The sequence below is a fragment of the Etheostoma spectabile genome, chromosome 21, assembly GCF_008692095.1.
Source record: "Etheostoma spectabile isolate EspeVRDwgs_2016 chromosome 21, UIUC_Espe_1.0, whole genome shotgun sequence".
In the NCBI taxonomy this organism is placed as follows: domain Eukaryota; kingdom Metazoa; phylum Chordata; class Actinopteri; order Perciformes; family Percidae; genus Etheostoma; species Etheostoma spectabile.
Genome location: NC_045753.1, coordinates 12,009,938 through 12,022,349, shown reverse-complemented (window position 1 = coordinate 12,022,349; position 12,412 = coordinate 12,009,938). Strand labels below are relative to the sequence as shown.

The window sequence follows — 12,412 nt, the reverse complement described above, 5'->3', positions numbered from 1 at the left end:
CCCCCCATTTCACCCCTTTCCCTCCCCTGGCACCCTCCGACTCCAATCGCTACTTTGTGGTCCAATGTAATACATATTTACTGTGTACGTTTGACTACTAACTAATTAATGATTTTTTTTCTCAAGTTCTTTATGTTTTTCCTAACACTTTTTGTACGTTGACATCCGGCACTGTGTCATGTACTGGGGCTCACTTGTGTGATCGTCGACCTTTCAGTTGAACAGTTCTGCTGTGTTCCCTGCTTGTGAGAGAATAGCCCGTTGTGCTTGCTTTTGTGTTTGACTGTGGTTCCTGTCTCACCAATGCTTTGGGCCTTTGTGGGTTAGCCACAAAGGTGGAGCTTTGCATCATTTTGGTTTCTGTGTGGAGTTTTCCTTCATCGAGCTTCCAGGGACCTGAACTGATAACTCTGTAGGCAATACTCTAGCTTTTGCCTTCATCAGTTTAGTGTCATGTAATAGACAGTGCAAAATACTGTAATCTCACTGTACTGTATGTTGTCAAGCATTGTTATTCTTAAGAATGATATGTACATTTCATATAAAAAAATGTACATTAATAGTGAAAATAGAATAATAGAAATTACTAGATATTTCTTTGAAAAGAAACAAGTTAATCAAACAGCTGGATAGTTTTTTGTTTTGCCAACAACAGGTTATCTTTTTAAAATATTAGAAATTAATAGAATCTATTGCTGCTAACTAATTTTTACTTACAAACCTGAATTTGTAATCTAGTGGTTATGCTTTACAAATACTTCTGTTCCGCAACTATTACTTTTAAACATCATATGATGTATTTTTTTCTTTACATAGAAGTCAAGAGCCTTATTTTGTTATCCATTTATCTTATGATAATTTATGGACGATTTAAAATGCCTAAATCCCCAAAAAGTGAAATACTAATCAAATTATTATATGTATTTCCTTGTTATGTACGCATTTACTGCGCTGTAAATTAAACGAAAAAACATATGCTAAAAGAACAATTATTTAGCTTTTTGTCTTTAAGAAGTGAATGAATTCAATGAATGTAAATACCCCGTTAAAATCAAATACAATATAGAAAACAACTTTGCATTTCAGTGTTATCCAGAAGAGAGCCACATAGACCTGCCAATACTAAATACAATGCACTCATATTAGTTCATGAGAAGGTGTAAGAGAAGCATCTTAAAGCTTCCATAATAATTGAATCTGCTTTTTTCTCTCTAAATTAACTATAAAATCAGAATAGCAGATGCATTCCTCTGTTTCGGCTTGACCTTAATGGAAGAAGACAGATTGGAATGACATGATAAAAATGATTTCTTTGTAACAGGATTATTATCTCATTATCACGAAAACGCTATCTTTTGTTTTCCCGACAATCCTGTTTCCAGATAATTACTTCACTATATAGTATATACTATATATATATATGTGTGTGTGTGTGTATATGCGTTGCAACACAGCCTTTCTCAGCTTCCATAGCTCTGTCATCTCAGAATTAGAGGTGTGTTTTTCCCGTGTTGTGCTACGGAGCAGCTTGCACGAGCACCGGCTAATTGGTTCACATCAGTTTACTTGTGTAGAGCAAACAGCGCTGTGGTAATTGCGGTTGAGACATTGCAGGCAAACATTCATCATGTCATCGCTGAGGAATGCTCTTTTTTCCCTCATAAAAGTCTCTCTGAAGCAAACAACATCACAGCGTACCATCACTGACAAATGTATTGGGACAGAAAGGTCAAATCTTTGATTAACATGCGTGAGTATTAGACAAAATGACAGCAGCTAATAATTGGCCAATACCAGCTTCCTGTCCTAGCCCTTTGTCCATTGTCCATCACACTGTAATCTGCTTATCTTTCATAAGCTACTCTGCTTCCCTCAGTCTTTTCAGGGCGATTGTGTGCTAGCATGTTGTGAACAACCTAGTTGCTAAAACTGAAGAGGCTAAAAAAAGCTGCCACAAAAAGGTGAAGACACTGTAGTTATTGTTTTTTCCGGAGGTGCACTGACAACAGTATTTGCATCTGGATTTCTACAGAGGTTGATGTTTTGTTGTTGCCTCAGACACATAGGTATCACACGCACACCGATCACTTCTTTCCAGCTCTGGGTTTTATCTTGAAAACACTTGGCATCGCTCCTCAGGAGCGTTGTTTTTCCTTGTGGATGTTGTCAGTGGCGACATAAAGTCAGGTTCCTGGAAGCTGCATGCATTTAATGTGTTTGTTTGTTTTTTCTATTCACTTTCATACCCCCCCCCCCATCCCCCCTTCCAACTCCTCCTCACCTCCCCTCTCCATCATTGTGACGGTTGTCTTGGTAATCCGTGACTACTACGGCAACCACACCAAGCCTGCGTTCCTTCAGTTCTGATAGGTCCCACACGCTGAACCGGAGCTCGTTCACGCGGGACAGCATGATGATAGAGGAGATGCTGGCCCCCAATAAGGAGATGGTACGTACTCTGTGTCTTTTTTTTGTCCTTATGCTGGCTTCCGTCTCTGTATTTCTTTCTCTTTCAGTTAGTCATTAACTTCACCAGAGAGAGAGTTCCTGTCTCCGATTATGTCAAAGCTGTCTTGGTGCTGTGCCAAAAGCCAGCAATCCTCTTACACCTGAGTTGGTGTTGTCATAAAGACGACCAATCCTGTAACATTTTACTGAAAAAATAAGGAATGAGATTAGTGGTTAGTGCTGTTATCTAAAAGGGATTACCGTGATGACCCACTTATATCAAGGGTACAGCATAATCTTAAAGTAAAGTTGGAATTCAGGTGAAACTTGTAGAATATATCCAACAAATATATCCAACATGCCAAAAGACAACACACCTCTTTTACCCTAACGTCAGCAGATTCTTACCTCAGGCTAAAACCTCATCAAACATATTTTAGCTAGAAACAGTTTGGTGCCCAGCATTGGAAGCACAAGACATGCTCAACTGTGCTGCGTATTGTTAGAAAATGTGCATCATTGCCAAATAATACTTGAGTTGCACTGCTGATACCAAAACATTGATTGATGAATCTTTATTTTGGGGACTATACAATAAACATTTTTATTTAATAGAATATGCAAAACTGGTGCTCCAGGTTTTATAGTATTACGCTTCCAAACAGTTGGAGGATAGTCTAACCAAACGCATTGTCAAAATGATGCAGCAGAGGCTGACATACTAGTCCAAAACATTGTATCCTACACTTCCCCTAATGCAACTCTTTGTTGCCCATTTCTCTGAAGCTCCATGCAGCCAACTTATAATTTTGATTTAATTTTTTTCAAATTGTAGACAGCTCCTCCAGAGTCACAGAAGACAGTATACAACTGTTTTAAGGTAGCGTAATACTAACTATGATTAGTAAATTAAGCTTCATATCTAAAATCAGTGGCGTGCCCCTTTAAGCTCGACCACAAAAGCCTCAGAGAAATTAATATAATGAAACATTTTCAATTTGAAAGCTATGAGACGCATAACTTTGAACCTTTTGTCAGAAGGAGTCTGTACACTCTCTAATATGCATGCTATTGTTTTGCCTGCAAATGTGTGACAGACAGTGCTACTACAGTGAGACACGCAATGCAGTAGTCTGACGAGTGCTCCAGAGTTACGTGGTTATATGTGTGAATGTAACAGTTGCTAAATACCAGCTTGTTTCCCCTCACGCTGCTCCAGATGCTCTGTAAGGAAAGGTCTTTCATAGTAGAGCAACACAATAAGGTAGATGTTCAACTGCATGTGAGAACATGTCATTCAGACCTTTTTCACCATTTGTCATATGCAGCATACGATTGTATTTCTGTTCAGTTATGCCATCATCAGAGCATGTACAGTATATATTTATTATTTACTCAATTCTTTGTCCATGTCTTGGTGATAAATAATTAGACAATACCACTACATTAAAATTAGACTCCTTCATTTTCGATTGTGGGACTGACGCCTCATCTTTTGATTGTTTTGTTCTCATTAACATGCATCCTTTGTTGTCCTCCCTGGTCAAAACTGAAAATGTAGACTTTTTTTACACGAATTTATGGTCAATAAACCTCATTAATATGAAATGATATCTATTTTTTGTGGTGCATGAAAGCATGAATTATTTTGACTACTAGTTAAGATCAGATGAAGGGAATTGTTTTGAAACCATTCAAACTATTTTTCTCAAATGCTATAAAACTGAAGAAAAAAAGCCTTTGAGATGCAGCCAGAACAATCTGAAGGTTGAAAAAAAAAAATCTTACACTTTAATAACACCTGTCATAGTCTCCCATGTGTAGAAATCATTTGATGACTCCTGCTAGTGGTGCTAGTAGGGATGTCCTCCTTCCCCGGAGGAGCTGTCTTTTTGAAATAAGCTGTAGAGGAACTGGCTTGTCGTCTTGTTACATCACGACCCCTTTGTTAAGGAAATTACTAAACTTTTTTTATAGTCGGATGTTAGAAGGTTTTCTTGTTTAAATGAGATTCCTATAGGACACTGAATTTATGAGTTTAGACTTCATCAACTCACTCATTTTTTCCCCTCTTTTTCCTGGTTATTTAAATGCATGGCTTCATGACAAAAGCTGCCATTTCTTACACGTCATTATTTCTCTACTTATTGTGTACATGCAATCAGCTTGTTGTTGCCTCCACAGCATTTGGCGGTGGCTAAGGACTGTGACAACGACTCTCTGAGGAGATACAGCTGGACTGCAGACGCACTGGACAATGTCAACCTGGTCTCCTCGCCAATACACTCTGGGTACGTTTGAAAGGATGAGTGGGTAGAAAAGGATACAAGACACGGGCATATTTTTGTTTCCACGTACCTGTATCTATATTTTCTGTCTGTCTTCCTTGCTCATTTTCTTTCTTTTCGAGAAAAAATGCTCCTATTGTACCTGCAGCTGTTCCTCTTCACCCTCTCTGGTTGTCTGTTCTTGATTGTAAACGCTGATCTGTTAGCAAAAGTTACACGTCACACATTTATGTACAAACTGTACAATAACACAGTACCAAACAAATATACTCAGTCATACTGTTTAACCAAATCCAAGAATCTCACCAGCTGATCTTAAAGGCCAGGTAAATGATTGGCCTCGCAGCAGCAGATCCACCTGGGATTCACCTTCTGTAACTGTGGAAATGAACGAGCTGTAATGTAAATAAAAGTTTGACATTTTCGGAAATACGCTAACTTGCTTTGAGTGAATCTATTCCAACATGGTCCTATATTCCCCACCTAAATATCCTCTTAATATGACACATTAAGGAGCCCTTTCAAAGGGTTTAATGTTCTCAATGTTTTTTCCCCTAGGTCAAATGTTCAGTGTATGTTTTCCTGTGTCAGCTATGTTGTAATCAACAGTTTATAGCTTGCTGATGCTATACTCCTTTAAACCTATGGCCCTATATTTGCAGACTGACAGTTTTCTTGACTTTGGAACTGCAAAGATAACCCTCACCAATCTCTTACAATGAGGACCCTGTGAACATAGGGATGACCCAGCCAGTAGATGAAAACGGGGGAGGGGAAACAGAGCTGTAGCTTTGCTAGAATCCGCCTACCGGCACCTCTAAGTCTTACAAACTGCAAAGCTAACCAGCTTCTAGCTGTAGCCTTATATTTAACGGACAGACATGATATGGTATTAATCTCCACAAAGCTTGATTCATACCTATGCGTAAAATCTACGCCGTTGCTACATACGTAGGAACACAAACCTACGCCAGACCATACGCTGTAGCCTGACTTGTACCCCTTGAAAAATGTAACTACACGTCTTGGCCACGCACGTCGCTCGGCCACAACATGAAATGAAGGAGAGGGTTAACTTCTCCTGCTACAGATCTCCCACCGTGGTCAGAAAGAACCGGGGAGACACTTTGTTTCTCTCATTATGCCTCTAGTGTCACTACTCGCTCTGAAACTAATCACCGTCACTCTTAGTTTCTCCCTCGCTCTGTCACACACTCCCCACACACACATGCCAGCTCGACGCACACACCAACAAGTAAAATAAATAAGATAAGATTCAACTTTATTGTCATTTAGCAGAGTACAGGTACAGATCCAGTGAAATGCAGTTGACATCCAACCAGAAGTGCAAAAGAAGCGTTAAATACCAAAGTGCAGGTTGAGTACAGTATTCTGTGCAGTTATGTAGACCATAGAGTTTAATTCTGTACACAGTGTATAGTTAGATAAATACAGGTTTTCCAGATTACATGTCCACAGTGACTGATAAGGAGTATAGACGGTTATCTGTACAGAAAGTATAAATAGATGGGCTGTTTATGGCTTATAAAAAAAAATATATATATATATATATATATATATATATATATATATACGCCAGCTGAAAGCTCTGCATGGAGCCTTCGCAGAACTATAAATCAAGCTTAGCTCTCCATCAGAAAGCAATTAAGCAAATTTCCCAAAATGTTGCACTCTTCCTTTTAAAGGACTCCTTGGTAATTGTCTTCTCAGTGGTATTTCCAATGCCAAAGCTCTGTTGTTTACCTGTCACTCCTGCGTTGCTTTGTCGTCCATCCTGCAGTTTTTCCTCTCCGCTCCCGCAGTACGACAGCAGGTGATTGACTGTGATTGGTTGCTCTCTTTCATCACCACCACTACCTGGTTTTGTTTTTTTTCGGTGACATCCCACCCTCCCCTCTCTGTTCTCTCATAACATCTGTGTTTGCTCTCCTCACACATGTACTGTGTTGTGTCAGATTTGGATTCTTTTGCCCTTGTGTCTTTTGTTCATGAGAAATCTTTGTGAGTCTCTTAACTGATCGGAATGATTTTGCGTTACAAAACCTGGCAGACTTTGTACAGCGGGATCTGAATGTTTTTACATTTCCCAACTCTTTGACAGTCGATCAGTTAAAATAGATTAAGGTCAAGCAGTAATTAATCAGTTGAATCAGTTGAATACAGTCCTATTCGAGATTGATATATATATACTGATACTGATGGCAGCATTAATGTAGAGTCCTACAGTTTCCTGGTCAGAATCCTGGACAGAATCGCAAAATTGAGAATTTAAAAAAGCTTTAATACAGATTTCATAGGGCTCTACATTAAGTGAGTGCTAAAAGCTAACTAGATATTGAAAAATATGGCTACGTCTAATGTTCCAACCAAGCCGCCTCACTTTTACTAGTCTTAAAAATACTTTATAACCCCCCCCCCCCAGGCTTGCAATACACTGTCAACCCCAGATACCATGTGTGTTAGTCAATGTATAGTCTGTGAGTGAATCTTTACATTCACAGACTTAAAGGGATAGTTCAGATATCATGAAGTGAGGTTACATGAGGGTCTATAATCTCCATAGTTCAATTAAATTTTATTTATAGTATCAATTCATAACAAGAGACCCTTTACAGATAGAGTAGGTCTAGTAGGTCTCACTCTATAATTTACAAGAACCCAACAACAGACAACAGACCCAGGCTCTGGGTAGGGGCCGGTTAGGGGTGTAATGAATAGTGGCAATAAGAGTAACAACAAAATATAATGTAACAGTGACTAGAAATAGTAGTTTGTAGTAGTGTGTTAGCTACAGTAGATGACGTTCGGCACTTTCCAGTTTGGAGAAGCAGACTGGAATACCGACACGGACCTTAAGCAATGTCCTGCTGGACAGGGGGAGCAGCTAAACGGGTTTTAGACACCCTAAACATCTTTATAGGTATACGCTATATTTTGAACAATTCCACTGCTTTACATCGACCCCTTCAAATAGGGGACTGAAGCCGTTGTATTCATCGATGCGCTTTTCAAAGCCGCCAGACTCCAAAGACAGGTTTCTTAGCTGGTTTGCTAGATTTGTTAGTTCCTTACCATGGTGCAAGGTAATGCAGTGAAAATATTCTAATATAGCATGCACTTAAACTGATACTGACTTTTTTTACGTGTCTAAAATACGTTTTGCCGCTGACCCCGTCCAGCAAGTACTCCTGTCTGATTCTCCAAACTGGGAATGTGCCAACCGCCACCTACTGCAGCTAATACACTAATCACTTATCCAAAATATACCTTTAATCATACTTTTCAAAGGTTTCATTAATGCAAAATTACAATTATATTCACACCATTTGTTTAAAAGCATAAACACTAACATGACATCTCATTTACCAAATTGCATGGAGTGGATCTTTGTGTGTGTGTGTGTGTGTATGTGTGTGTGTGTGTGTGTGTGTGTGATTTCTTTCTTTGAGTTAAAATGAGTGACACACAGAACTACACCACCTTTCTAATATGGATAAAACACTTACGGTTACACTGGAGGCTCCTGTGTTGGCATCTTGGCTAATTTGTCCACACTAAATAGCATTCACTGAAGAATATTCATTTTCTGATAATGTCTTTAGCAACGTACTTGATGAAGTTGGTGTTGTTTTTCTAATAGTAATCACCAATCAATTTTTGTTAAAGCGCAGCCATAGCCAACACAGAAAACTCTGCACATGTCTTTATCTCTCTTCTCCTTTGTTCACACTTACTCTGTGTGTGTTTTGAAGATCACAGCATGAGATGGGCCTCACCTCAACTACAGCGCCTCTCTCTCCATCAAAACTGCTGTTAAATTGATGTGTATTTTACTTTGTATTCCATTCCTTTTCTATATCTTCTCTCACTGGTTATCTCTGTTTCTCCCAACATGCCACTCTTTTTTTTTTAAACTTTTGTCTTTGCACGCTCGGCTTCACTCTTTCTCTCTCTGTGTCTCCTATCACTCTTTGTCTCTTCCTCCTCTCCTCTCTTTTTCTTCCTCTTTTTTGTTCTCTGTCAGGTTCTTGGTCAGCTTCATGGTCGACGCCAGGGGCGGCTCCATGAGAGGAAGTCGTCACAACGGCATGCGCATCATCATCCCCCCCAGAAAGTGCACAGCGCCCACCAGGATCACCTGTCGACTGGTCAAGAGACACAAACTGGCGTCGCCTCCTCCCATGGTGGAAGGAGAAGGCCTGGCCAGCCGACTGGTTGAGGTCGGCCCGGCAGGAGCTCAGTTCCTCGGGTAAGACTTAATGTTTGTTTGTTTTTAAACCTCGCCAATATGGTTGCTGTTTGCTTAATTGCTTTTTTATCTACACTTTTGTTCGGTGACTTGACATCACCTTCCTTGCACTTCTTGCCATCGCCATTTCCAGCCATCTGCGTTTATTTAAAAGTGTGAATGAGTGATTGTGCACGTTTAGGTGGAACACCTGCTGTTTAATTTGCTGTTAAAGTGTAATTCTTGCAGTGTGCTCACCCTCAAGCATTAAGTCCAGTTTGGCAGCGTAAAGGCAACATCAATAACAGATGTAAACGTGTAGATTGTGAGGTAATATGTGCACATGTTTTTGTTTTATATACAGTACAGGAAAGTTCTATGTCTATGTTAGGAAGTGTGTCAAAACCAACGGAAAAGATACATTTGGCTCAACTGAATGCAAAGGTTTTAATTACCAGTTTAGTGTAGTAAATTACAGTGTAAATACAACAAAACAAAATGCAACACATATATGTCTGCATGTTTAATAAAGATGGTTCTGAATTTGAGTACAGCTTTAAGACAAACATCTGTTACTCTAGAGCATGGGGGGGGGGGGGGGGGGGGGGGGGGGGGCGTTTGTGATGTGTTGTATTTTTAAGTTTTTTTCAAAAATTCAAAATTCTCAACATGAATCTAACATATTATTAGCAAATATATCTCCCCTCTGATTATAGGCTTACTGGCCTACAGGTATAGAAAAGATCCTTTTTCATTTTTTTCTTCTATGTCGATGCACTCCCCTACATAATCAGGGTAGTTCCTACATGATCGCGGTAGTTGAGAATGATTTATAATTTCCAAATAGAGCTATTTATGTAATCTTTTAAAAATTACTTTTCTATATCGCAATATATATCGCGGGGGGAAAAATATTGCAATGTCAGATTTTATGCTATCGTGCAGGCCTAATCTGGATACTTCAGATACTGAATACTTACGTAATAATACGATGACTGATTATTATTGAGCAGATAAGTTCGTCAGCATTAGATGTAACCGGTACACTGTGTGTGTGTAACGAGAACCTGATTTTGTGTGTAAGTAGTTGCCTTTACTGGTGTCAGTAATGACTACTGGACAACAACGACAAAAAGTCAGTAGTGTGCGCGTACTGACTTTGCAAGTGTGTGTTTTGTGTATGTACGTGGGTGTGCGTGTGTGTTTCATTATCTTGCGGACACAGTAAACTACATCTTCCCAGAAAGCTGCCAGCCCTTAATGAAGGCGAGAGCCTGGTTAGTCCAGTGCTACAGCTGGGACCCAGAGGAACTAGATTTGTTGGGTAGGAACCAAATAGCATCCCCTCTCCCTGCTCCTCTCCCTCCCGTACCTCCCACCTCCTCCGAGGAAGCGACATGGCTGAGGCTGATTCATGCTGATGGACATGATTATTTTACCCATCTCTGTTGATTTCTTAGGACACAGCATTACTATTACATGGTTACGATGTAGTTTTGGGAAGAAATCAAGACATCCTGAAACTTTTAAAGGGAGGACACTACAGTGAGATTCTACTTATATTTAAAGGTAGTTTGATGATGGTTCACCACGGCAACGTGGATTTGTTTTACCCTCATCAACATCCCAGGGAGAGTTAATAATACAGCATGGCTTTTACATTTGAGATGTTCTTCCTAAAACTACAACATATAGCTTTCAATCCATTATGATTACTTTCCAGCCACTTTCATTTAGAGACCATTTAGAGTATTTCTTTTTATTTCAGAAGCTTTCAGTGGGCTTCTGATGTCACTGAAAGTAAAGGTTTTGATTGGCTGTTTGGACTGGACTGCGCTTGTTGGGCATGAGCCTTTTCCTCCTCAAGCCGAGCATCATCCTGCATCCCATGGTCGCTGTTACTTTACTTCACCTTTTAAGATCAGTTTTATGTCATCCCTCAATATTTTCGTGTAATTAATTTTCAAAAACATTTTTAGAAAAGAGTTGTACTGATCCAAACTGTAAAAACTTGACAAGTATGCTACTTTTTGTGGTTTGTCATGTTACAATATTGATTGTATTTGTACAGGCTTTTAATTCAAGTTTTCTTCATTTAAAAAATGTTGAGATTTTAAGCACCTATGAAACTATTTTTCCACAAAATAGTTATATTATATATTCATTCATGACTGAATAAGCAACAATTAAAGTGGTGTCTTAATGACAACATCAGCAAACGGTACAAAGTCGTTTTTTTAATCTTATCTTATGGTTTAAGAAATCACACGTTATGATTAGTTGCATTGTAAACCAAAGAATAATTTATTATAAGTCAGAAACACAATACTTTTAAAGGGAAATTTCATACAGGAAACGTGGAGAGCATGATGTTGAGCGCCACAAACCGCTCAGTCATCGGCTTTTCCTGCTCGGTCTTCAGTGGGCTTAGAGTGCGATCGAAACATGAAGTCTAAATTGATTTAATTCATTTAGCAGAAACATCTTTTTTTAAAGTTCATTGTTGGAGCAGCAGATAACAGAACATAACAGAAAGGTTTTAAATAAATACACTTAAGCATATCATTAAAAAGTCTGTTAAAACTTGACGTAAAATTCTTGAATGGTTTTGTTCATCATCTTTATTTTGGCTTTTAAAGACAATATTTTCAACATATAACCAGTTGCCCTTGACAGTTTGCATGCAAACTTGCTTAAAAAGTGAAATCCTTTACATAGATTACAGTTTTGTAGATGTGTTTACAAGTGAGCGGCCAATGCATCAAGCGCAGCTTGTCCACTTCCTCCTACAACCTGAATTCGTCATGAATTTTGGCAGGAAACTGTACATTTTGCATTTATGTAGTTTAGGTTCTAGCACTCATAGTAAGACGCAAATTAAGAAAATAGTACTTTTAAGACATTTTGTGACAGTGTTTTAGAGCTGGTCTTTAGGCGGATTAATGAATGTAGTTCCTCTCTGTCTGTTCTTTTGTACTCTCTACTCTGAGGGGAAAGTGGTCCTCAGAATAGAGTAGAGTCATCCTCCTCTCTTGTGTTGCTATCATGCCTTGTTTGAATAAGGGCTGTGCAGCTTTCTCCCCTCACTCCTCATTCCATTTCATGTGTTTCTTGTCAAGCCATGCCGTGCCATGCCAAGCCTTGACATGCACTGTGAATGTCCCATCTAACTGCAGCCACAGCTATCATTATGAAGCAACACTGTCATCAACAGAACCGAAAGTTCATTTATACCTGTACAGTATGTGTTTGACGCCAATGTCCTTCAATGTTTCTATTTCACTTTAGTTGTGGAATTAACAAACTAGTGCAAATAAATGCTACTTTTCAATGTTAAACCCTGTCTATGCTTAAAGAGAAGCTGTATGATATGTTGTCCATTATTTTTTATTCAGATGTAATTTTGTATTGGTTTTTATTGGGACTA

The 12,412-nt window shown here is 39.0% G+C and overlaps 1 protein-coding gene and 1 long non-coding RNA gene across 51 annotated transcripts in view; one reads left to right on the top strand and one right to left on the bottom strand.

Annotated features, from left to right (window-relative positions):
- Positions 1 to 11,319, bottom strand: part of LOC116670977 (uncharacterized) — a 27,648-nt gene extending 16,329 nt beyond the window's left edge. Inside the window, exons 1-2 of the long non-coding RNA XR_004327164.1 lie at positions 11,308 to 11,319; positions 34 to 40 (exon numbers count right to left, since the gene is read on the bottom strand). This is a non-coding gene — a long non-coding RNA (uncharacterized LOC116670977). The remainder of the gene's footprint in view (positions 1 to 33; positions 41 to 11,307) is intronic.
- The window catches only part of LOC116670945 (ankyrin-3), a 152,702-nt gene that overhangs the window by 104,422 nt on the left and 35,868 nt on the right, over positions 1 to 12,412 (top strand). For 30 of the 50 annotated variants that reach the window (XM_032501675.1, XM_032501672.1, XM_032501676.1 and 27 more), the window contains 5 exons: positions 2,347 to 2,449; positions 3,668 to 3,712; positions 4,633 to 4,739; positions 6,538 to 6,570; positions 8,782 to 9,006. In XM_032501675.1, coding sequence (XP_032357566.1) covers positions 2,347 to 2,449; positions 3,668 to 3,712; positions 4,633 to 4,739; positions 6,538 to 6,570; positions 8,782 to 9,006 — 513 coding nt within the window. The remainder of the gene's footprint in view (positions 1 to 2,346; positions 2,450 to 3,667; positions 3,713 to 4,632; positions 4,740 to 6,537; positions 6,571 to 8,781; positions 9,007 to 12,412) is intronic. The other 20 variants (XM_032501700.1, XM_032501693.1, XM_032501686.1 and 17 more) reach the window with 5 other exon arrangements.